At 43.8% G+C, this 26,015-nt stretch overlaps 1 protein-coding gene and 1 pseudogene across 1 annotated transcript in view; one reads left to right on the forward strand and one right to left on the reverse strand.

The window, feature by feature from the left end:
- Baz1b (bromodomain adjacent to zinc finger domain, 1B) overlaps nucleotides 1–19,492 on the reverse strand; it is a 57,971-nt gene extending 38,479 nt beyond the window's left edge. Inside the window, exons 1-4 of the mRNA NM_001191916.1 lie at nucleotides 19,099–19,492; nucleotides 10,600–10,716; nucleotides 7,200–7,344; nucleotides 997–1,195 (exon numbers count right to left, since the gene is read on the reverse strand). Coding sequence (NP_001178845.1) covers nucleotides 997–1,195; nucleotides 7,200–7,344; nucleotides 10,600–10,716; nucleotides 19,099–19,205 — 568 coding nt within the window. The 5' untranslated portion in view covers nucleotides 19,206–19,492. The remainder of the gene's footprint in view (nucleotides 1–996; nucleotides 1,196–7,199; nucleotides 7,345–10,599; nucleotides 10,717–19,098) is intronic.
- LOC120096080 (5S ribosomal RNA) lies at nucleotides 5,689–5,804 on the forward strand (annotated as a pseudogene).
- Nucleotides 19,493–26,015: the final 6,523 nt, after the last annotated feature.

Genomic DNA, 26,015 nt, shown 5'->3' on the forward strand with positions numbered 1-26,015 from the left:
TTCTGTACGAAAGCAGGCTGAGCAGGCCAGTAAGCAGCGCCCTCCATGGCCTCTGCATCAGCTCCTGCCTCCAGGTTCCTGCCCTGTCTGAGTTCCTGTCCTGACTCCTTCAATGATGGACTGTGATGTGGAAGTGTGAGCCAAATAAACCCTTTCCTCCCCAGCTTGCTTTTTCGGTCATGATGTTTTCATCGAAGCGATAGGAACCCTAATAACTAAGACACACTATCAGAAAAGCTTTCCAAGTAAGCAAAGCTCTCAGTTCTTCTAACTGTAAAATATTATTTTAGTCTCCAGATCTGTAAAAATTATATTTGGTTAACACAGTGTTCTAGAAATCTAGTGGCTCCTATGTGAAAGTCAGGTCAGAAGAGACAAACAGAGAAGCTGTATCTGAAAGCCACCACACTAGCTTGCACTGTGAGGATCAGGAGGGATTAGAATGCGCTTTGTTTACCTGGATTTTGCTTTAAGAGTAAAGGCAAGAGGGCAGGGTGTGTTAGCAGAGGCAGGCAGATCTCTGTTCTATGCCAGCCAGGGCTACATTGTAAGACCTTGATTAAGGAAAAACCACAAACCAATCAACCAAAAAGAACAAAGAGTAGGAAAGAGTCCTAGGTGTATCTTGGTGCATACCTGTAATCCCAGAATTCAGGAGACAGAGACAAGAGGACCACTCCAAATGAGGTCAGCCTAGTCTACATATTCAGACCCTGACTCAAAAGAAAAAACAACAACAAACAAACAAAAAAAAAGTAGGAAAATGAACAGAAATCCATTTTTTTTTACCATCCTGGTTAAGAATGGTCTCAACTATTTAGGGAGTTTTAAGTCCTAAGTCAGGTTGTGGGTATGTTAGTGGCTTTTTGAATCATAATGACTAAAACCATGGCTATATAAAAGCCTAAGTAGACATGCGGCTGCTACGGAATGCTACATTTCTATGTAACAAATAAGCACTGCCTCGACTCGGGAGCGGGCTAGCGTCATACATACTAATACTCTCTCTCCTGCCTCCGTCCTCTTTGACTACTGTCTCCTTCTGGTGGTCCTGAGCCATTTGGCTGGAATTCTCCTTGTCACTTGATGGAGAATCACAGGTCCCGTCAGATTTCTTCTCAGCAGCCTCTTCATCAACTTTCTCCAAAGGATGAATCTTCACAATCTTCACTTTGAGCATTTTCTCCTTTCCTACCTGTGCATGCAATACAAGAGAAAATGAAGAGATACTTAGGAAGTAGAACTAGAAACCTACAAAAATAAAGCATGACCCAGTATATCTAATATGGTGATTTTAATAAAAATAGCCCCTATAAGTTCATATATTTAAATGCTTAGCCACCAGGGAATGGCACTATTTGAAAGAATTAGAAAGTCAAGACCTTGTTAGAAGCATATCACTGGGAGCAGGCCTTGATATTTCAAAAGTCCAAGCCAGTCCCAGTGACTGACTGTCCATCTGTCTGTCTGTCTGCCTATGGATCAGGACGTAACTGTCAGCAACGTTCCAGCAACATGTGTGCCACCATGCTCTCCATCTGAAAATGTAAGCCTCTAAAACTGTAAGCAAGCCCCCAGTTAAATGCTCTCTTGTAAGAGTGACTTTGGTCAATGGTGTCTCTTCACAGCAATAACAGAACAGTGACTAAGACACCTAACAAACAAAGATTCATGCAAACTGTGAAGTATCCAGGCACAGTAAACTTTGCTCCTCAGATTTCTAGATCTAAATATACATTTTTTAAAAAATAAAATGAGCCCGTCACAGTATCATATTCCTATAATTTCAACATCTGAAAGGGTGAGGAAGAAGCTGTGAGTTCAAGGCCAGTCTGAAAAAGTAGTGAGCTCCAGGTTAGCATGGGCTACAAAAACACGGTTCCAAAACTCAACTAAACCAATGGTTCTCAACCTTCCTAAGACTGTGGCCCTTAATACAGTTCCTCATATATGGCATCTCTCAACCATAAAATCACTTCATTGCTACTTTATAACTAATTTTGCTACTATTATGAATCAAAATGTAAATATCTGATATACAGCCTCAAAAGGGTCATGACCCACAGGTTGATCACTGAACAAACAAACGGAAAGATCTGCCACACAATACCATGACAATCTATAATCCCTAGGAGGCTGAGGCAGGAAGATCAGGGCCTCTTCATCATATCCTACATAGTGAATTCAAGGTCTACATAGCAACATACTGTTTCAACAACAACAAAAAAGTTAGAACAGAATAAAATGGGGGGCTGAATAAATAAGATGAGCAGTTGCTCTTGCAAAAGACGGAGGTTTGAACCCCTGTGCCTATATGATGGCTCACACATTCTGTAACTCCACAGGGGCTGGAGCACACATGTGGTGCACATATATTCATGTAAGCAAAACATTTATAAACAGAAAGTAAAATATACCTTAAAAATAATATCCATTGCATAATTCATGTGCTAATATACTAAGGGCAGCTGCTGTGTGAGCCTAAATTGTATGCCAAGTACAGTTCAAGAACTGCCTTTTTTGGTCAACCCGGAACTCACCGTGTATAGCAGACAAGGCCTAAACCTTGTGGTCCTTTCTTTTAAAGTGAAAGGATTACAAGTGCATCGCCACACTCAGAACTTTTCTTTTCCAAAAATAACATATCCAGTGGTTACAGAACCAGTCTGTTATCTTTTCTCCACTTGATTACCTGTCAGTGACTATTACAAATCAGTCGTCTGGGTTATTCTGAGATATTAGGCTATCCAAAGCACTAACTGTCTTACCACAGAAACTAGACTGGCTGGGCATGGTACCACGTGACTGTAATCCAGTGCTCTAGAGGAAGAGGCAGGACTGACACAAGGAGAAGGCAAGCCTCGTCCTGTGGACTGCCAGAATAGCAACAGCCTGTGCCACACTATAGTCCTGTCTCAAAACCACACAGAAACTGCAACTTGGGGGGAATGGGGGACATCACATTTGCAACCACCTCTAACTCTAGCTCAAAGGGGATCAGACAGCTCTGACATTTATGGACACCAGTACTTGTTCATACATCCACATACATAATTAAACACACACACAAACCCAGTACTTAGGCTAAGCAGTTATAGAATTGAGACAACACAACATCTACATCACCATATACACTATATTTTTATCATACACCATATACACTATATTTTTATCACACACAAGACAGTAAGGCATATGGACACATACCTGCAATCCTAGCACTTGGAAAGTAGAGGTAGGAAGATCAAGGCCACCCTTGACTATACAACGAATTTTGAGGCCAGTCTGAACTAAATCATACCCTGTCTCCAAAAATACAAGGGAAGGGGGAACAGCACACACACCCCTCTCACACACACATATAGAAGTGCAACTTTAACAGGTCTTAAAGTAATCCGTCTCTACCTCAGAGATTGACAACCACTGTATTATTTTGTTTTGACTTCAGTAAATGGAATCAAGATTATATTATTCTGTGACTACCTTCTTTTAATTTTACATTTCTTTTTTCAACTGAGTATTCAAGGCCTTAACAATTTATTCATTCACCTGCCAATGATAGGTCCTTAGGTTATTTCCTCTCTGGACTATTATAAATAAAATATTGAGTTCTTATGCAAGTATCCTGGGGTGATATAAGAATAAATGTTCAGGGCTGGAGAGATGGCTCAGCGGTTAAGAGCACCCAACCGCTCTTCCAGAGGTCATGAGTTCAATTCCCAGCAACCACATGGTGGCTCACAACCATCTGTAAAGAGATCCGATGCCCTCTTCTGGTGTATCTGAAGACAGCTACAGTGTACTTATATATAATAAATAAATAAATCTTTAAAAAAAAAAAAGAATAAATGTTCAAAGATGAAAGCCCAGTCAAGGGCTTGCACATTCAACTGTAGTAACAATTCCAAAGCATTCACCAAAAGAGCCATAGCGTTCACAGTGCCGGTGGTGAATGGACGCTGCAATATAGGTCAGAGGTAACACACCTGCCTAGCATGTATACGGCTGAGTACCACAAACAGCACACGGGAAAAAGAATAAGCAAAAATGACCTATGAGCAGTTCCGTTTTCTTACCAAACTTTGGCAGTTGCTCATATTTACTGATCTTATATGTACAAAATATTCCTGACTGTGGTTTTGATTTGACTGCTGAAGTAGAAATGAGTTTAAACATCTTTTCATGGTTTGGGACAGACATATTCCCATCCTCTGCCTCGCGTGTTCTTGTTCCATCTTTGTTTTGGTTTATTTTCAGTGTCTGCTGAGGATGGAGTCTCGGGCCTTGCTCATGCTGGGCAAGCGTCCTGCAGCCCTCGCTGGCAGGCAGACTCTAAGCACGCAGCTGTAACGGAAGCGCGTCTCCAGGCCTTTCCCATCTTGCAGATATGCCCAATGCTTTCCTTTTCTCGCTTTTGTTGTGTTTTGTTTTTCTTCCTTTTGCTTTTAAGTCTAGTCTTTCTTTTCTACTTGGCTTGGTGTTTACAAAGGCTAACTATCCTGGGTTTCTGTGTCCTCCAGATCTTGAACTCAGTCCATGGGAAGCACACGGTAACCAGACATGGGAGAAATGAGGTGGGGTTATTTCTGGTACATTTCCCTGAACAAATTCCAAACAAGTTAGCTAGATCAGATCAGTAAATTATTCTAATAACTACAACTACTCTTTCTACATTTTGGATCCTCTACCTTCCCTCTGTTTCCCTCAAGTTTGTTTAGAAATGACGATATCCCTACAGCTCATAGCAACCAGGACTTCTCCTTGTGAAGCATTGCTTATGTTTGATCAGACTGTTGTCCGACTTCAAAAGTCCCTTTACTAAACTCAATTCAATCACACCATTCTAGTCCTCCATCTGTTTTTTGTCAACATGTAACTGATACCAACCATGTGATTAAAACTCACTAATAAACCAGACTTATATAGCATGTAATCACAACACTTAAAGGCAGAGGTGTGGAGGCTCACACAGGCGGATCTCTTTGAGCTGGAAGACAGCCTATTCTACAGAGTGAGTTTTAAAACAGGCAGGAGTATGTAAAGAAACCCTGTCCTAAAAACAACAAAAAGAGACAGAAGCAAGAAAATGGCTTAGAGTTTAAGGCCAACATAGCATACAGAATGAGACTCTCAAAAGATCAAACCAAACCAACGAATAAACAAAACCACTGATAACCTCAGACACTACAAATAAATATAAAATACACAGAACAAGAATAATTTCATGGGGCTGGAGAGATGGCTCAGAGGTTAAGAGCACTGACTGCTCTTCCAGAGGTCCTGAGTTCAATTCCCAGCAACCACATGGTGGCTCACAACCATCTGTAATGGGATCTGGTACCCTCTTCTGACCCACAGGCATACATGCAGCCAGAACACTGTATACATAATAAATAAATAAAACTTAAAAAAAAAGGAGTAATTTCATTAATACGTAAAATAAAGTGAAAACAGAGTGAAGTATCAGAGATACATATATGAACTGAATATTGATCTCACTATTTATGGAGCACATTGTGCCCCTGAGCAAGATAGCCTGCCACTTAAAAACCCTGACAAGCACATTCTTAGTTTGTAAAGATAGGTAGCTGTCTAAACCAGTATCTAGGCAGTAGCTTGCCAAGATAAGGGGCTGCTTTATTTTTCTTTCTGGAAACATTTTCTTCTCCCACTTAGAAGAGCATTTCCTAATATGGCCATACCACCCTGAACGCGCCCAATCTCGTCTGCAGGAAGCTAAGCAGGGTCGGATCTGGTTAGTACTTGGATGGGAGACCTCCTGGGAATACCAGGTGCTTTAAAAAAAAAAAAAAAGAGCATTTCCTGAATAGTCCTCCCTTTGGAGCCACTTCCCCTCACTGAAGTTCTTTCTCACTTCTCCTAAATAAATTTATGTTCAGGCTGGCAAGATGGCTGAGTAGATAAAGGTACATGCCAACAAGCCTGGCAAACGGAGTTCAATTCCCATATGCTAGAAGCCAAGAACCAACTCACACGGGGTGTTCTCTAACCTCCACACATGTACTGTGGTACAGGAGTGTGCATACACACAAGTGAGTGAACTAATGAAAAACTGTGTTAAATCAATCTGTCACACTGCTCTTAAAGAAGAAGACACGAAATCATGCATGAAGGTCTTCAGCTATAATCCCAGTACTAACTAGGGAGTCTGTGGCAAGATGCCCACAACTTCGAGGTCAGCCTGGATTGGAAGTTCTAGGCCAGTATGGGATATAGAACAACATCCTAAGTTAAAAAAAACAAAAAATTAATAAAATATAATCCTCTAACAAGTATCCCCTCACTCCAAATACAGTAACAATTTCAGAACCAAAATGCAACAAAAAGTCTAGAGATGTGATGGAGGCTCGTACAGCCCTGGCTTCCCTTCCTAAGGGCTGGGCAGGGCAGGAGGGATGGAAATCAAACAGCCCGCTGGCAGGCACTGTGGTGCGCTTAGGAGGCTGGGGTAGGACTATGAGCTCCGGGCCAAGCTGGACTCCAAATCCATCTCTTTCAAAAGGAAGAAAAGAACATTAGGCAACCAAGCTAAGAACTACAAATCTGCGAGAGTCTAGGTTTCAGAACACCCTGGTGGTGCACGCCTCTAATCCCATCTGAGTTCAAGTCCAGTCTAGTCTACTAAGTAAGTTCCAGGACAGCCAGAGCTACACAGAGAAACTGTCTCCAAAAACAAAACAAAACAAAAAAACCCAACAACAAACAAACACCCAATTTTCATCTCTGATACATGCCAACATGAATACCTATGAAAATAAATGTTACCTTACTATTTCTCTTCAGATTATTTTGCCTTTGTAAAGTGACTCTGCTATCCCAAACATACAGGTATTTTTAAAAACTGTTAGCTTCAGCCAGACATGGGAGTATATTCCTTTAATCCCAGCAGATGCAGACAAATCACTTTCACTTTAGCTGGACCACATCGAAAGTTCCAGGCCAGGCAGAGACAGGCAATGAGGCCTAAGACTCAAAAACAAAAAACCCCAACAACAACAACAAAACAAAACAAAATAAAAAACCCAAAATAAGCCAGGTGCTGGTGGTGCACACCTTTAATCCCAGCAGCTGGATCTCTCAGTTTGAGGACAGCCTGTCTATAGCGAATAGTTCCTGGACAGCCAGGGCTATACAGAGAAACCCTGTCTCGAAAAACAAACAGAAATGCAGACACTTACCTCAAAGTCACACTCTTCTCCCACAGCATATTTGGTCATGATTTCTAACCAGGCGGAATCTACAAGCTTCTCTAAGGAGGCTGTGTTATGGTGAACCATTTCCAGAACAAGCTTCTCATACCAGTTAGGGAACTCTTCCTTCAAACTAAATAAGTGTCAACAATTAGAAAGGAAATACAAAAGCCTTTACCAAGAGATTTCAATTCAAACTTTAAAAAAAGACAACATTTTAGAGCAATTTTAGGGTAACAGTGAAACAAATATTTCCTTTAAAATATTATTACTTGAAAATTTCATACAGTGTGTTTCACTCCCTACCCCCCAAAAGTATTTCTCCAGCAAATACAAGCAGAGAACTGGAAAATAAACAAAGATTAAAAAGCCCAAGGTGGGGCTGGAGAGAGGGCTGAGCAGTTAAAAGCATTTGCTCTTTGAGTCTTAGGACTCACACATAAGAACTCACAACTGTCTGTAACTCCAGTTCCAAGGGATCTGATGCCCTCTTCTGGCCTCCTCCTGTGCCAAGCAAGCACAGAGCGCACATACATACACGCGGCCAAAATACTCACATGCATAAAATAAACACAGCATAAAAAATAAAATGAAGCAAAATAATAAAAAATAAAAAACTGTGCAGCTAACCAGGACATGGTAGTTCCCAAGTAACAACAACAACAAACAAAACAAAGCAGTCAGGTGGCAGAAGCAAGATCTCTCCGCTCTAGGCCAATGTGCAAAGTGTGTGGATAAACAGGAGCAGATAGGCAGGGAGAGCCCTTACTTGTCAGATTAATCCATCCAGGTTAGTTTCTCACTCATAAATGAAAATATCAGGCATTCTACTAGTAAGTTCAACACTCCCCTATTACTTTCCTTTTTAGGCTCTCAATGTGTGGCCCTGGAACCCTCTATGTAGACCAGGTGGGTTCTGAACTCTGCTGGAATCTAAGGTGTGTGCCATCAAGCTTGGCCCCACTGCCTTGCTTCTGCAGTGCGCGTCTTCTCAAGTGCGAGTCTCTTCCTACCCCTTGGTTGTGTGTGTTTCAAATGCAGTCACTCACTCCTCACAATATCCCATGAGCTGTCCAGCATTTTTACTTTACAGACAAAAGCTTCAGGAAAGATTACCTGTTCAGTTCCTGACTTGAATCTAAAACCCTAGCAAAGTAAAACAATGAGCTTAAATAAGAGTTCCTTCACTTACTTATCTGCATAGAGTCATTTTAATATCAGCCCAAGGATGGCAGTGAATGCTACAGTGGTCCTCAGACACTAATGACTAATCTGTTCCAATCCTTTTGAAAAGCAACTGGGGGATGAAGAGATGGCTCAGTGGTTAAGAGCATTGGCTGTGGGGGAGGGGAAAAAAGGGGGAGGGAAAAAAAAGCATTGGCTGCTGTGCTAGGAGAACCAGGTTCAATTCCTACCACCCATATGGTGCCATAAACATCTGTAACTCCTGTTCAAGAGGATTCTAGCTTCTGAGGGCACTGTACACACATACATGCTGGCTTAATATCTGTACTAAGTGTACTTATATATAATAAATTAATAAATCTTTTTAAAAAACCTGCTATATATACAAAGATATTCATAGTTGAATTCCTTTAACAGAAAATAAATTTTTTGGTATAAATATTTTTTCCATCTTTATTAAATTGGGTATTTCTTTTTTTTTTAAAAAAAAAAGATTTATTTATTTCATGTATTGAGTACGCTGCAGCTGTCTTCAGACACACCAGAAGAGGACATCAGATCTCATTACAGATGGTTGTGAGCCACCATGTGGTTGCTGGGAATTGAACTCAGGACCTCTGGAAGAGCAGTCAGCGCTCTTAACCACTGAGCCATCTCTCCAGCCTGGGGTATTTCTTATTTACATTTCAAATGTTATTCCCTTTCCTGGTTTCCGGGCCAACATCCCCCTAACCCCTCCCCCTCCCCAGAAAATAAAAATTAACTGGACAACTAGACATGTAATTTCAACTAGAAATGACAGTGTCACGTGTGCTTTATTGAGTTACTAGAGGCTGAACCCAGGGGCGTGTCAAGCAAGTCTTCCACCAAAGAGTTGTAGCCCAGCCTTGTGTATCGTCTTGTTTTAGTCTGTGCTGTCCATGGCTACTTACAGCTCTCTAACTGACTTCTGGAGTTCAAGTCTCTTACTGCAGTCTACAAAGTAGAATCTGGTCTGGGTTAAGGTATGTAGTCAATTACCTTTGTACTCTTCCCATGTACCTCCCTTCCCAGCCTAACCATCCTCAGACTTCTTTGTTGTTGTTATTAAATTTTTTTTTTCCCGGAGCTGGGGACCAAACCCAGGGCCTTGTGCTTGCTAGGCAAGTGCTCTACCACTGAGCTAAATCCCCAACCCCTAATTTTTTATTTTTACACTCCAGATTTTATTCCCCTCCTGGTCCACCCCCCGACCTCAGAGTTCTTTAATTCCATTTTCTTTAATGCCTAAGTTTTTTCCTGAACCCTACAAATTCAATCTCTTTCCATTAATTTTATCAAGTCAATCAAGTTTTAAAACCTCACACTACTTTTTCTTAGCAACTCCAGGCATGTGGGATACCACTGAACTGCATTCCCCAGAATTACTTCAATAATCAGAAAAAGATTTCTAGGCCGCCCTCTCAGCCCTCCGAGTTTCCCGGGCTACCTCAAAAAAAAAAAAAAAAAAAAAAGATTTCTACCTTGACTAAAAATGTTAAAACTTCTCTAACTTTTTAAAAAATTGTTTTTAGATTTTCTTTTACATGCTATGAGTGTTTTGCCTACATGAATGGATGTGTGCCAAATGCATACCATATGCCCAAGCAGGTCAGAACGCATCAAATCCTCTGCAACTGCCTAGAACTGGAGTTCTGGATGGCTGTGAGCCACCATGTAAGTGTTCTTTAAGAGCAACACGTGCTCTAAACACTGAACCATCTCTTCAGACCCCTTCTCTCTTTTTCAAGAATCCCCCATTACTTCTAACATTCTTTTTTTTTTTTTTTCTTTTCTTTTTTTCGGAGCTGGGGACTGAACCCAGGGCCTTGCTAAATCCCCAACCCCTACTTCTAACATTCTTAATTACCAAATCATTTATTTTGTAGAACCTCTAGCCAATTCAGGTTTAGTCTGCTTTTTTGCTGCCTGGATATTAATTCTAGATCATATCAGTCCTTTACTTACCCAAGGCTTAGTAAAATACTCAGTAAGTACACATACACAAATACCAGCAAAATGCTAACCAACCAGCACTCCGAGTACAGTACACTAACACAATGTATTCCATTCAAGTCCCAGACACTTAAATACAAACACTACCTTAGGGGCACTATCCCTGCCCCCCAACTTCCCTGACATAGTAAAGATGGTAAAGCCAAAGGACAAGGCTTCTGTTACTCACAGTTCAGCAACTTCCTGTTCTTCCTCCCAGGCCTCCTTGTGTGTTAGCTGACTGCTTCCTGTGCTCTTACAGGTCCAAATGCGCTCGCTGTATCGTTCCAAGCGGGCTTCATACTCTCTGTCACAGTGGCTCAGGAAAACAATACTCAAGCAACAAAGACACCCACCACACACTCGGAGAAGACTTTATAGAAAAATGACCAAGTGTCCTTTCTTTAAGGTAAGAGAAGAGAAAATAAGAATGAAATCTGTACAAGTCATAAATCCAAAGTATGATTGTAAATGAATGATATTAACTGGTCACATTTTTTGTTGTTTTTCAAGACCAGGTTTCTCTTTGTAGCTCTGGAACTCTGTAGACAAGGCTGGCCTCAAAGTCACAGAGACCCACCTGCCTTTGAATGACAGGTTTAAAGGTGTGCACCACCATACCCAGCAGGAATGAGGACTTAAGATTAAGTGACGTAAGATTAAGTGAAACTGTAGTACAACTTAGACATAGTTGAAGTAAAGAGCACTTGCTGCTCTTCCAAGGAAGCCAGATTTGGTTCCCAGCGCCCTCATGGTAACTCTCAACTATCTCTAATACCAACTCTAGGAGATTCAGTATCTCCTTTGGAACTCCTCAGACACTAACATGCTACATGTACACATACATATATGCATGCATGTATGCAGCCACGCACGCATGCAAAACATTCATTTATACATATAAAATGAAATAAATAAACTTAAAAACAGATTTTTTTAAAAAAATCAGTCTACATTAAGATAAGATGACCACATCCCACAGTCTGAGGGAAATGCAGACTAGTGACTCATTACCACCAGCCCTTCTATCTACCTTGAACACCTGTTCCTTCCTAAGGCTTGAAAAACAAATTCTAAGCTGGGACTGTCACTCAGTGACATCTGCCTAAGCATGCACTAGACTGTCAATTCAATTCCAGTATTGCAATTCAAAATAAGCAAGCCAACTGCATGAGCGCCTAACCTAAACATAGCTTTGACATACTATTTATTCCAGCCTTCATGTTGGCTCTGATAACACTAAACTCACCAAATCATTACCTAGTTGTTCAGTCTCCCTGAGTGAGATGGGAGAAGAGACTAGAAGAGTGCCTTACACTATGCAAATTCCTACCGTCTGTCCCAACTGGAGCTCACTATCAGTCAGGCACACCCAAATTCAAACAGCAAGTAACTAGTTGACTTCTGTGCACCAACAGTAACAGATGCTCTACAAGAAAGCAAACTGAGCTGCAGCTAGAGTCAGCTGTCAATCCCAGTATGCGCAATGCAGCATGCTTCATCCGGACTGTATATTTAAGCCAGGAGTAGCACTCACCTGTAATCCCAGAACCTAGGAGGCAGGGGCAGAAGATCAGGAGTTCCAGCTCATACACAAGGAGTTTGAGACCAGCGTGGGCCAAATGAAATCCTGCCTCAAAAAAAAAAAAAAAAAAACAAAAACAAAACAAAAAGCATGGGATGGGGGGCTAGCCTGTTAAGGAATATTGAGTCAGCAGCCCCTAAATTCTGTTTTAGATTTTAGGTTACCAGAAGTCACTCACTCCCAAGTAACCACTCACAGAAAATGTCAACTGAGGTTCTTCTGTTTCAGCAACTGCTGTATATGTAATCAAGACAAAATGTCAAAGCAATTCTCAAAAGGTTAAGCAATCTATAACTGATCAGGTACTTGGAAGCCCTTGACTGTATCATTATGCACTTACTTTCTTGAACTATTCGCCTCACCACAATATGCTGCTTGATTCTCTTCAACCTAATAAGGCTTATTTCTTTCCAAAGTACCTGACTGTGGTCGTTTAAACGAGAATGGCCGCAGAGTTTCACACATTTGATGCCTGGTCATTAGTGCATGACACTACCTGAGATGTATTAAGAACAGTGATAGGTGTAGACTTGTAAGATAAAGTATGGCAAGGAGGTGGGCTTTGGGGCTTCAAACTCCAAGCCAATTCCAGAGTCCTCTCTTCCTGTTGCCTGCAGAACTGGATGCAGAACCATTATTCTGTCTGCATGCCACCTTGTCGCTGCCATGTTCCCCACCATGACAATAATAGACTAAACCTCTCAAACTATAAGCAAGCCCCAATTAAATGTTCTCTTTAATAAGCATGATTGTGGTCATGGTGTCATTACAGCAACACAACACTGACCAAGACACTGACAGTCTGAAAAGAGCATATGGAGACTTAAATAGCACAAATAAAAGGGCTGGGTAGAGAAAGCTGTGGTTTGGAGCACCTGATGTTCCCACAGAGGGCCTATGTTCTGTCCCCAGAACTCAAAGGTACAACCATTTGAAGATCTCCAGAAATCTGATGCTCTCTCTGACACCGACACTAGATATGCATGTGGTACACACACACACATGCACTGAAATCCCCATACACAGTAATTACTCAAAGTGGGTGGCACACACTTGCAATCTCAGAACCCCTGAGCCTATCACAAACACACAAATATAATCCTAGAGTTTGAATATCGCCAAAGCTCAGATTTGCCTTTTAATACTATCTTTTCTCTCTTTGGATCACTGTGCCAATTAACAACTCTAACCTGGCATCATTTATTATATTAAATTAAGCGGGCAATGTCATACACTTGTAATCTCAATAGATGGGAGACAGAAGCAGGAAGACTGCCCCAAGTTCAAAGCCAGCCTGTTCCACACAGAAAGTTTGGAACCAGCATGGGCTATAATTAAAAAGAAAAATAAACCCTACCAAAACTACAATTTTGGGAGCTGAAGAGGTGCTCAGTGGTTAAGAGCACTGGCTGCTCTTCCAGATAATCTGGATTTATTTCTAGCCTTATATAGTGGCTCACAAACATCCATAACTTTAGTTCCCAGGGATCTGACCTCTTCTCTTTTGGGCTCTGAGGGCACCAGACATGCACGTGGTACAGACATACATGCCAGCAAAACACAGATAAAGTAATTTATTTATTTATTTTTTTTTTTTAGTTTTTAAAGATTTATTCAGAACCAGAATTGGTGACCCACACCTTTAATCCCAGCACCTGGGAGGTGGAGACAGACAGAATTTGAGGCTAGTCGGGCCTACAAACCAAGATCCAGAACAGCCAGGGTTAGAGAAACCCTGGCTTAAAAAGAAATTTTATCTAGAACTATAAGCTAACTCTATTTACAGCTACCCAATTCTTCAAACATGCTCTGCTCAGTCTGGTAAAGCCAGATTTACCGTACAAATAACAGCCCCTCACTAAACCATCTAAGAAAGAGAGTTCCTGGAGCATATGCCAAAGCTCCTAGACAGCTGTTCCTAATCACACACAAACAACTGATGCACACCACAGAACCATGACACCAGGCTACTGCTAGCTTCAGCTCCTGCTTCTTTTTAAAACCCAGTTTTACTAAATAGATCATCCTATGACCAAATGTCAAAAACCACTGGTTGGGCATGGTGATGCACGCCTGCATTTCCACCAGCCAGGAGGCTAAGGCTGGATGGGCTGCCTAAAGCTCCAGGCCAGGCAGGGCTAAAAAGCTACACAACGGTGTCAAACTCAAGTAAAAGCCAGTCTGGACTTCATAAGCAGGACCATAACTCTGGCGAGTGGCTTAGTAGTGGTAAATATCTTTAATCCCAGCACTAGAAGGCAAGGGCAAGAGGATCTCTGAGTTCCCAAAAACAAACAAACAAAACAAAAAAACAGGGTGGAGGACTAGACAAGGTGGCACATGCCTTTAGTCCCAACATTTGGGAGGCAGAGGTAGATGGGTCTCTGTAAATTTAAGGCCAACCTGGCTTATCCTGTCTCAAAACAAAGAGGGCTAGAGAAATAGCTCAATGATTAAGACCACTGGCTGCTCTCAAGGAGGACCTGGGTTCAATTCATAGCATGGACACTCGAAACTGTAACTACAATCCCAGGGGATCCAACCCTGATCTCCATGTGTACCATACATACATTAATGTCTGTAAACACTCAGACACATAAAATCTAAAAGCAACAACAACAAAAAATATACACCAAACTTGATTCTAATCAATTGTTATTCTAGTAAGATTGTCTTGCCTATGGTACTTCCCCTACAGAAGAATATCCCATAGGTCCAAAGGTAAAGTACAATTAATAACCTATGATAATAAAAACATACACTCATTAAATTCATGTATTATCTGCAACTTCCAGTTTCCTTTTTTTTTTTTTTCTTTTTTCTTTTTTTGGAGCTGGGGACCGAACCCAGGGCCTTGTGCTTGCTAGGCAAGCGCTCTACCACTGAGCTAAATCCCCAACCCTTTTTTTTTTTTAATTAAAAAAACTGGGGGCTGGAGAGATGGCTCAGCAGGTAAGAACACTGACTGCTCTTCCAGAGGTCCTGAGTTTAATTCCCAGCAACCACATGGTGGCTCACAACCATCTGTAATGGGATCTGATGCCCTCTTATGATGTGTCTGAAGACAACTACAGTGTACTTATATACATAAAATAAAATGAATCTTATTAAAACATTTTATGTGTGCTGGTGTCTGTGAACGAAGCAAGCCATGTATTGTAGTACCTGCAGCAGCCAGAAGAGGGCATTATGTTCCCTTGGAGCCGGACTTACAGGAGGTTTGAGCCTACAATCTGAGGTTTCTCTGGTAAGGAGAGCCTTAAGTGTCTTACTGTCTAGTCCTTTTGTTGAGACAGGGGTCTCCCTTGTAGCCAGGCTGACCTAAAGCCCCCTTTCCTCCTGCATTAGCTTTGGAATGCTGGGATTACAGCCATAAGCCACCAGTAAGCCTCCACTGTAAATTCAATGAAGACGTACAAGGTACCCTTCAAGAACATAGTGATTTACTCATGACTTTAAGTTAAAATAGGAAAATTTGTTGTAACTATGCAGTCAAAATGAGGAGAAAATTAATCTTATTAAAAATATGACCATAGGGGTTGGGGATTTAGCTCAGTGGTAGAGCGCTTGCCTAGGAAGCGCAAGGCCCTGGGTTCGGTCCCCAGCTCCGAAAAAAAAGAACCAAAAAAAAAAAAAAAAAAAAATGACCATAAATATAAATTGAGGAGTGGTAATACTTCAAATACAGCTCTTGCTCAACCATACGTCTGCTTTCCTCTATGGAACCACGAATAGCCTCATAAGGAAACACGTCAGCCAGCCACATGGTCCAGAATTCTCTAAACCACCCTCAATGTGCTCCCTGCTTCAGGAAATTTCTAGGAGAGCAATTTTCTCTAAATATAATCTTTTTAAAAAGAATTCCTTTGTTTAAAAGTCCTAAATACTGGTATAGGAAATTCTAAAAGAAAGTTTATTAAATGTATACCATTTTAAATGGTTCAGGTTTCAGTTTTCATTAATAAAATGTCTACAAGATTAGGAAAATAGTACTAGCATGCTCCACAATGTGCACCCAAGCATATGAGTGACCATACACCCCCCTACACAATAAATAGATAATATACAGTGCCTTTGTTAATAGTTCTAAATTAGTTGGCTATGGCCATTTCTCAAATGTCTCAGTATATCCGTTAGATGTGGAATTCATCTCTTTTATGAAGTACTTATTATACTGCACTAGGATCAGACTGGAAAAAAACAAAAAAGACCATATTCCACCTCTGGTAATATTAGTACGACCATCAACAGTTCCAAAAGAATCAACAGCTGGGTATGGTACCATGAGACTTTAATCCTACCACCCAGGAGGCCAAGGCAAGCTAGGGCTGATGTACAGTGACACCTACTTAATAAATAAGTAGATACAAGGCTGGATGGATGGACAGACAGATAACTGACATGTATGGAGACTATGTCAGAGTCCTAGGAGTAAACTATTACTCTACTGAAATCATAGAAATTGTTTTAAAAACCAAGTGTGGTACCTTCAGAATAATGTACTTCATAGAACTAAATATACCGTATGTCATCTAATTACATCACAAACTGACACACAGTAGACTAATATTTCAATAAATGGGTAAGGCTAGTTACTGGAGAGACAGCTCAACAGTTAAGAGCACTTGCTGTTCTTACAGAGGACCTAAGTCAGTTCTCAGCTAATACATGATGGCAACCATGAATAGGCACTCAGAAGCTTCACACACATATGAGTAGGCAAAGCATGCATATCCATAAAATATACAAGTCTTTAAAAAGTGTTTTAATTCGATTAAAAGCAATGGAGGATGTGTGGCACAGTGGGAGGCTGAAGCGGGATTAAAGAGCCCAAGAGCAAGACAGTCTATGTCAGTCACTGCAGCTCAGTGTACAGCACACAAGGAAGGCCCTGGGCTCCACCCCAGCATCACAGTTCCTCGCTCTTCCCATGATTTATTTACAGTGACCTAGTTGAAAGAGCACTGGATGGTAATCCCAACATTCACCATCATACTCAAAGTCATACCAATTTCAATTCCCTTGGACGCACTTGGCAAGCAGACAGGAAATCTGGACCACCTCTAAGACCCCTTTCAGCTCAGAAATGCCATCAGCATACCTAAGCAAAAACACCTACACGGAGGCCAGGCGTGGTGGTGCAAGCCATTAATCTCAGAACTTAGAGGTAAAGAATGGCAGATCTTTGAGTATCAGGCCAATCTGGGCTACAAAATGATTTCGATGCTTGACAGAGTCACACACTGAGACCTGATTGAAAGAAAAAGAAAAAAAAAAAAAAACACAAAACAAAACAAGAACTTACCCGGACTAGAGTCAGCAGTTCAGTCCCCAGCACCCTCACGGTAGCTCACAATCATCTTAACTCTAATTCCAGGGGATGCAAATCTGGCCTCCAGGGGCACCAGGAACACTCCATAGACATACAGGCAGGCAAACACCCCTACAGGCAAAGGGGTGTTTAAAAGGGGGAAGAAAAAAAAAAGACTCCTTTTCCAAGTCTCTCTGTAGGTGGACACTGCCTTTCAGAACTGATGCTAACAAGATTCGTGCTAGCTGGTACTGAGGTCTATTAATCCCAAATACTAGGGAGGTAAAGCAAGAGAAACAAAAGTTCAAGGCCTGCCTGAGCCACAGGGTGAGTTCAGAGCCAGCCTCAGCAATTCTAACAATGCCCTGACACAAAATAAAAGAACAGAGGGCTATGGACAGAGCTTACTAATACTGCAGGGCCCTATGTTAAATCCCCCCAAATATCAGGGGGAGGAAAGGGAGCAAAAGTATCCTAAATACTCAAAACGCTGTATTAAGGCTACGCAGGTGATGTCTGCAATCACACTTGGGAGGTTAGGCAGAATAACACCACATTCAAGGTCAGCTTAGCTTCCAACACATAAGTTGGACATCGACCTAGGCTACAAGACAATTAAAAACAAAACAACAATAAACAAACCAGGAAAGCAAAGGCCACGAGCAAACTGAAATTCTTCACCTGAATCCTTCCTGCTCTCACAAGTACAACAGAAAGTAAGACAAAATCTAGTCTTTCCAAAGGAAAGGGGATGCTAAACCTAGCAGGACACTAAGTTTGGTAAAGAAACCTATCTTTCTTTTAAAAAAAACAAATAAGCCTTAAAAGATTCATTCAACATTCCCCCTACCTTGCCCCCCCCCCAAAAAGTAATACAACTTTAAATTAAGAGGTTATGCTTGGTCAAGAAATCTTAAAGTAATGATTGGAAATGCAGACTTCCTATTACAAAACACCAGTTTCACGGTCCTAAAAACAGAGAGAAAGGAAAGAAAAGAACGAAAGAAAAGCAAGCCGGCTGGAGAAGGGGAAGCAGCAGGATCAGGAATGCAGTGTCCAACCTCTACTGCATACTGAGTTCGAGGCCAGTCGGTGCTATATGAAGCGCTCTCTCAAAAACGACAGAAAAATGAAACTTCTAAATGTCAAACTTCTCTGTTTTCTAGAAAAGCAAAGGCCACCAGCACTATCAATGTAGCGTTCTGCTCCTCCCTACCTTCAGTTGGCAAGAAGTTAATGCCGGGTTTCTGTCAGTTCATCCCTGGCCTAAAGTCCACTCCGGAGGAGAAAAAAACAAAACCCACAAGCCACATCAGTGTCCACGCTCAGCCCAGACAAGACGCAGTAGAGGCTTGCACAAGCCGGATCACGCGGCTGCGCCGGTACAATTTCAGAAACTTAACTTGACGGTTTCTTTTATATGAAAGGAGAGAGAAATAAAATGCGCAAAGGAAACCCGGCTAACCCTCCCTAGTCACTTAGGGCCCGAAGCCAAGTTGGGGAGGAGGGGACTGGTGCTGCGATCATCACCAAGGCCCCGGGGACAAAGTAAGGGGGAAAAGGATGGAGGCGCGAGGTTCCGGGAAGGACGGCTGCAGACAGCCCAGATGGATCTCGCCACGGAGATCCCAAGCCCGGCGAGGCAGGACCCGGGCATCACAGCCCGCGGATGGCCCCGTGCAGTGACAGCTGCCCGGCGAGTCGCGCGCGGCCCATTCGCTTCTCGCCATCTCCATCCCTCGCCCTGCGCAGCCGCGGCCGAGCGTCCACACCGCGCACGAAAAAAAGGATACTCCCGAGTGCGGAAGGCCTCTTGTGTGTGCGGGATGGTAAAGAGCGGCTCCTCTCCGGGCAGCGGTTTCACCAGAGGAAAGGGCTTGCGGCCCAACAGCGGCGCCATCGCGGCAGCGCCGGCAGGGACGGAGCGCCGAAGGCTCGGCCGCTCCGCTGCGCAGCGCTAGGCCCGGGCAGCCCCGGGCGAACGAGCTAGCGAAGCGCCTGGCTCCCGGGGCGATGGGGGAGGGGAGGGGTGAGAGGGCGGCGCGAACTCCGGCTTCCCTCAGAGCTGGCGGGACCGCGCCACGACCATGGAAGCAAGGGGAACGCCTCGAGGGGAAAAACTGGAGAGATTCTGCTCGCTCCTTCCGGCAGCTTTCACCTTACGCTGATCTCCGCTGCGGCGGCCGCTAGTCACGACTCCTCTCCAGCGGGCACGGGAGGAAATTATTGAAAAATGGCGGGAGATTCCCTTCCTCCCCCCCGCTGCCGGGCCAGCGCACAGACTAACTTGCTTCTCCGTGGCGCCCTGGGGCGGATGCTCCGATAGGCGGAGGACTGGTCGGCATTCGTAGCCTATTGGCTCAGAGAGACTGCCGCTCCGCGGTCGAGTCCCGCCCCCTGGGCCCCAGCCACAAAGTTTAGTTGCAGCGCACTAGAGGGCAGTCTGAAAAGGTGAAAGGTCACGTTATGTAAGAGCCGGTGACTGGCATGCGGGCCTCCAGTGGCGGACTTAAAAAGTAATGGGACAGCAAGTGGGAGGGGGAGGACGAAAAGCGGAAGACTCAAAGAGGTCAGAGCAGAAAGCCCTGTCATAGATACAGACATTGCGCCATCTGTCACCGACGGCGACACCGACATCCGGGCACTCACTGTCCGTGTGGTGCGCCGGAGGGGGGAGGGGGAGCGCGCGGCCAGGGGCTTTGTCTTTCCACTCGTGCTCCGCCCCCTTCTTAAAGGGGCCGCGCTCGGCCACGCCCGGGGATGCGCGGGTGGAGCTGTTCTGGGCGGGAAGTAACTCTGATCCTCTTCAAACAGAAGTTCCGCAGTGGGGCGACTGGGACCCCAACCCTTCCCGACCAGACATAACTGCGAAACAGAAATTAAGGACTACAGGGAAGGATAATGTAGAAGTTTCCTTAAAAATATGTGGAGGAAGAGCTGCAGAGTTGGCTCAGGGGCTAAGTTCTTTCAGAGGACCCAAGTTCAATTCCTCGCTCCCACATCAGGTAGCACGACCCTGCCTGCAGCTGCAACTCCAGGAATTAGCATTCCTCTTGCCTCCTCAGGCAACAGCACTCATGTGCATACAACATCCCCCACCATGCATGCACACATACCCAATTTAAAAATAAACCTTGAAAAAAAAAGTGGAAGAATAATAGAGAAATTTCTTTTGTATGTACACATATAAGAGAATATATGTGTGTGGATGGATGGATGGATAGATAGATAGATAGATAGATAAATAGTCTGTGTCTAGCTTGGGCTACAAAGAGTCTTACCAGCCAGCCTGGGCTGAATAGCAAGACCCTAAAACAATGAGTAAATAAAATAAAATTATGTTAGAGGACATATATATTAAGCTAATAGGGCTGGAGAAGTGGCTCCACAATTAAGATTTCCAGTTTTTCCAGAAGTTCTGAGTCTGATTCACAGTATTTGCATTGGAAGCTCACAATCACCTGTAACTCCAAAGCAATAGGCGCTTACAAACCTGAAAACATACCCCCCATACACATAATTTAAAATAAAAATAAAAGTATTATTTAAAAAAGATGGGGGTTGGGGTTGGGGATTTAGCTCAGTGGTAGAGCGCTTGCCTAGCAAGCGCAAGGCCCTGGGTTGGGTCCCCAGCTCCGGAAGAAAAAAAAAAAAAAAAAAGGTGGGGGTTGGGGATTTAGCTCAGCGGTAGAGCGCTTGCCTGGCAAGCACAAGCCCCTGGGTTCGGTCCCCAGCTCCGAAAAAAAGAAAAAAAAAAAAAAAAAAAAAGATGGGCCTAGAGAGATGACTTAAGGTTAAGAACACTTACGGGTCTTGCGGAAGACCTGAGGTGGGTTCCAGCATCCACGTGGGATGGTTTCCAACTGTGAGTAACTCCATTTCAAAGGCGCTCCAACGCCCTCTTCCCTGAAGGCGTATGCACAGACCTTCACACCGCACCCCCACCTCCAGCCCTTCACATAATTAAAAACTAAGTACAAAGTAAGACTCTAAAACCAATAACAATAATAAATTTAAATGTCTGTGGCATTAATTAAAATGATATTAAAGGATATATACATATATATGAACGTTAGGGTTGGAGAGATGGCTCAAAACTAAGAGTACTGGCTACTCTTGCAGGGGGTCTAGAGTCCCAACACCCATATGGTGGCTCACAAAAGTCTGTAAGTCCAATCCCAGGAGATCTGACATGCTCTTCTGGTCTCCTTGGGCATTGCACACATGTAGGGCACAGATACACAGGCAAAACATACATTCATACACACACACACACACACACACACACACACACATAGACACAGAGAGAGAGAGAAAGAGAGAGAGAGAGAGAGAGAGAGAGAGAGGGAGAGGGAGAGAGGGAGGAGGGAGAGAGAGAGAGAGATAAAATAATAAAAGCTGGAGAGTTGGGGACCTGACACTCAGTGGCCATGGAGATCAGAATCTCAGAATCTCAGCACTGGGGAGGGGAGGCAACCAGATCCTTGTCTGGCAGGACTATGGACTGCCAAAAATGGGAGGGGGTAGGGACAGGGAGCAAAAGAAGGAAAGGAGAAACAAAAGAAAAAAGGGAAAGTAAGAAAAATGCACTCACTTGACAGGGACAGAATTATCCAGCACTGCCATCCTGGTTTGGTGAGACAGGTTCATTGCCACGCAGCCAGGCCAGCCTGCCATCCTGCCTCAGTCTTCCCAGCTGCATCCACCTCTCCACTGTGCCTCTGATGGCTTCATTGCTTCTGAATTTTTTCCTCCTAATTGTTCTAAGCACACCCACCTGAAGTGGAAGCTTAAGGATTCTTTGGAAAGTCAGTTGTGTCAGATGGTGTTTTGCCAGGGCAAACATATGAAGGAACATGTCACTGAAGCAGACACAGATGAAAGAAAGGCTAAGGCAGACACATGAAGGAACGTTTCCATGAAGCAGTCATGGGAGCAAGGACGTTCTGCTAGCATGTGAAAGGACGCATGATGAAGGATTCTTCTCTAATGACACGCATGTATTAGTCTACCTTACATTTCGTAGTTGGGACTGCATTTGTTGGGACTCCATAGAGAGAAATACAGCAAAGAACTCAAAGGACTCAACAGACAGAGGTTAAGCTTGGCTTGCTGGTATAGTTAGCTGTGCAGTGCTTGTTGGTATTGACTCTTCGCTGATCTTCGATTCACTGAGAGGCACAACCAAGACCTTCCCCTGGTGTCCCTCCTGATCCCTCCTGCTGACCGGTGCTGAGGCTGACACCTGGCTGTTCCTGCTAGGTCCTGACATCTCCTGTTATCCCAACACTATATCTATAAGATGTCTGGGAGTGGATGGAGCTGCTGCTGCTGACCTATACCTGACAATGCAGATGAGAGTTGCTTGAAAGAACTATTTCTTTTCTTCTTCAAAAAAGATTTATTTATTTATTTATTGCCTGTATATACACTTACATACCAGAATAAGGCATCAGATCCCATTACAGATGCTTGTGAGCCATCATGTGGTTGCAGGGAATTCAACTCAGGACCTCTGGAAGAGCAGCCAGTAAGTTAGTGCTTTTAACCTCTGAGTCATCTCTCCAGCCCCCAAAGAACCAGTTCTAAACAGGTCCACGTCCCTAGTATCCTTTCTTTTCTAAGACCCCTGGTGGGTGGTGGACTAGGAGGAAGGTTAAAGCAGCGTTTAAGAACCATCATTAAAAATAGGGTTTGAGGGGCTAGAGAGAAACCCTTTTTGAGAGATGGTTTCTCTGTGTAGCCCGAGCTGTCCTAGAACTCACTCTGTAAACCAGGTTGGCCTCAAATTCACAGAGATCAGCCTCTGACTCTGCCTCCTGAATGCTGGAATTCATTATGTGCCACCACTGCCCTGGCCAGATTTATTTCTTTATTTCTGAGGGGAGCATGGGAGCTACTGTACAGGTGTGGAGGTCCGAGGAAGTCTGTCCTCTCCTTCTACTATGTGGATATTGGGGATTAAACTCAGGTCCTCAGGGGTTTGACAACAAGCACCCCACTGAGCCATCCTGCAGGCCCATAGTATATATTTTGATCATAGGCACGCTCTTAACCCTCCCTTGTCTCCTTCCTACTCTGATTCTTTATTCTGAACTAGAACAACTAACCATCCCTTTCTACTTTCATGGATTTTGTTTTGTTTTGGGTTTTTGTTTTCTGTTTTGTTTTGTTGTTTGTGTTTTAATTTTGTTTTGGTTTGGTTTTTTGATTTTTTTCCAGACAATGTTTCTCTGTGTGCCCCTGGCTGTCCTGGAACTCACTCTTTAGACCAGGTTAGCATTGAACTCGGAGATCCACCTGCCTCTGCCTCCCATGTACTGATATTAAAGACATGCGCAACCCCTACAGGACTTTACTTTCATGTTTTTTTTTTTTTTGTTTTGTTTTGTTTCTTTTTTCTTTTTTCTTTTTTTCGGAGCTGGGGACCGAACCCAGGGGCTTGTGCTTGCTAGGCAAGCGCTCTACCACTGAGCTAAATCCCCAACCCCTACTTTCATGTTTTGTTGGTTTTGTTACTGTTACTTTTCGGGGTTTTTTGTTTTTCGCTTTTTGTTTGTTTTTCCTGTGTGTGTGTGTGTGTGTGTGTGTGTGTGAGAGAGAGAGAGAGAGACAGAGACAGAGACAGAGACAGAGAGACAGAGAGAGAGAGACAGACAGAGACGGGGGGGGGGGGAGGATGAGGTCTATGCCAGCTGATTGCATGAGCATGGCTGAGGGCTTACATACAGGAGTGTGGGCGTCTTGCCAGTCACCACACCACTGACGATGCCTCTCCCTCTCCCAGCAGCATTGACTTTCACAGATTCCCAGGGAGGGGCAGGGTCTGTGAGTCCCTCCGTCTATGACAGAATGTTGATGAGCTCGGTCTTGAGAAGGTCTCGTGCAGATAGGCACAACTCAAGGCTTTGGATTTGTTTTTGAGACAGGCTGGCCTCCATCTTCCTGTGTAGCTGAGAGAATGACTTTGAACCGCTGATCTTCTGCTTCCACCACCCAGAGCCTGGCTTACAGGTGTGTGGTGCCCCATTTCTGCTGTCAGGGCCTCTGTCTGACTCAAAGCTTCTCGACTGCTAAGCAAGCTCTCTACCAGCTGAGCTAAACCCCCCCCCCAACCCCTTGTGCAAGACTGTTCTTTTCTTTTTTTTAAATCATAACTTTAGCACGATTACTCATTCCATGTAGGCTCTGTCCCACTTGAATAAACAAATTAATACTAAAGAACAAAGATTAAAGATGGCAGGCAGTTCTAGGCATCCTCTACAGACCTCCTCCTGTGTCAGCAGTAGCTGGCTTCCTGCCAGGAAAGCACCATTTAGAGCTCCATAACCAAGCTGGAACTTTTGTTATTCCTTGATTTATTTTTGAGACAGGGTTCCATGATGCAGCTCTGGCTGTGCTGGAACTCACTGTGTAACTCCCCAGGCTGGCATTGAACCCACAGAGATCCAGCTGCCTTTGCCTCTCTAGTGCTAGGATTAAAGGCGTGTGCCACTCTTCCCGGCTTTTACTACTTATGTGGGTGAGCGTTTGGTCTGTGTGTTTGGCTGTGCCCTATAGGTGTGCTGTGCCCTCAGAGGCCACAAACGGATGTCAGAGCTCCTGGGACTAAAGTTACCCTTCATTGTTAGCATCTATGTGGGGTCTGGGAATCAAACCTGAGTCCACTCTAAAAACTAGTGCCCTTTTTTATTTGTGAGACAGGACCCTGTGGAATCCAGGCTGGCCTAAAGGACTGACCCTAAACTTTTTTTTTTCTTTTTTTCGGAGCTGGGGACCGAACCCAGGGCCTTGCGGTTGCTAGGCAAGCGCGCTCTACCACTGAGCCAAATCCCCAGCCCCCCCCCCTTTTTTTTTTTGAGTCAGAGTACAGCTCTGGCTCTCCTGAAACTATGTAGACCAGCCCTGAATTCACAGAAATCTTCATGCCTCTACCTCCCAAGTGCTGAGATTAAAGGCATGTGCCACCACGCTAGGGCTGACCCTGGTCTTCCCGCCTATCCATCTACACCTCGTTTTAAGTGATGTGGAAGATAGAACCTCTGGTCGTCAACTATCCTGTGGGTGCTGGGAACTGAACTCTGGTCCTCTGCAAGAGCAGTACATGCTGCCCGTAACCACTAAGCCACCTCTCCTGGCTAATAATGTATGTAACCCTAACTTCTATACATATATTTGTGTTAGATCTTCATGTAGGTTGGGGTGTTCACATGTCAGCAGAGTTCAGATGGAGGTCAGAAGGTCACCTCAAGTTTGGTCCTCACCTTCCACCTTGTATTTGGTTCACCCATGTAGTCCAGGCTGGCTGGCCCTTGAGCTCGCAGGAAGTCTGTTTCTGCCTCCCATTTCACATAGGAACACAGGGATAATGGCCGACACTCCTCCATCTGGCCTTACGTAGGTGGGGGTGGGGCTGGAACTTGGGTCCTCACTGTCTCCAGGTAAAACGCTTTACCCACTGTGCCATTTCTTTCTTTCTTTTTTTTTTTTAAATCTTTATTAACTTGAGTATTTCTTATTTACATTTTGATTGTTATTCCCCTTCCTGGTTTCCGGGCCAACATCCCCCTAGCCCCTCCCCCTCCCTTTCTACTTGTGCTTCCCCTCCCCATCCTCCCCCCATTGCCACCCTCCCCCCATAGTCTAGTTCACTGGGGGTTCAGTCTTAGCAGGACCCAGGGCTTCCCTTCCACTGGTGCTCTTACTAGGA

This window comes from Rattus norvegicus, chromosome 12 (assembly GCF_036323735.1).
Source record: "Rattus norvegicus strain BN/NHsdMcwi chromosome 12, GRCr8, whole genome shotgun sequence".
NCBI lineage: Eukaryota > Metazoa > Chordata > Mammalia > Rodentia > Muridae > Rattus > Rattus norvegicus.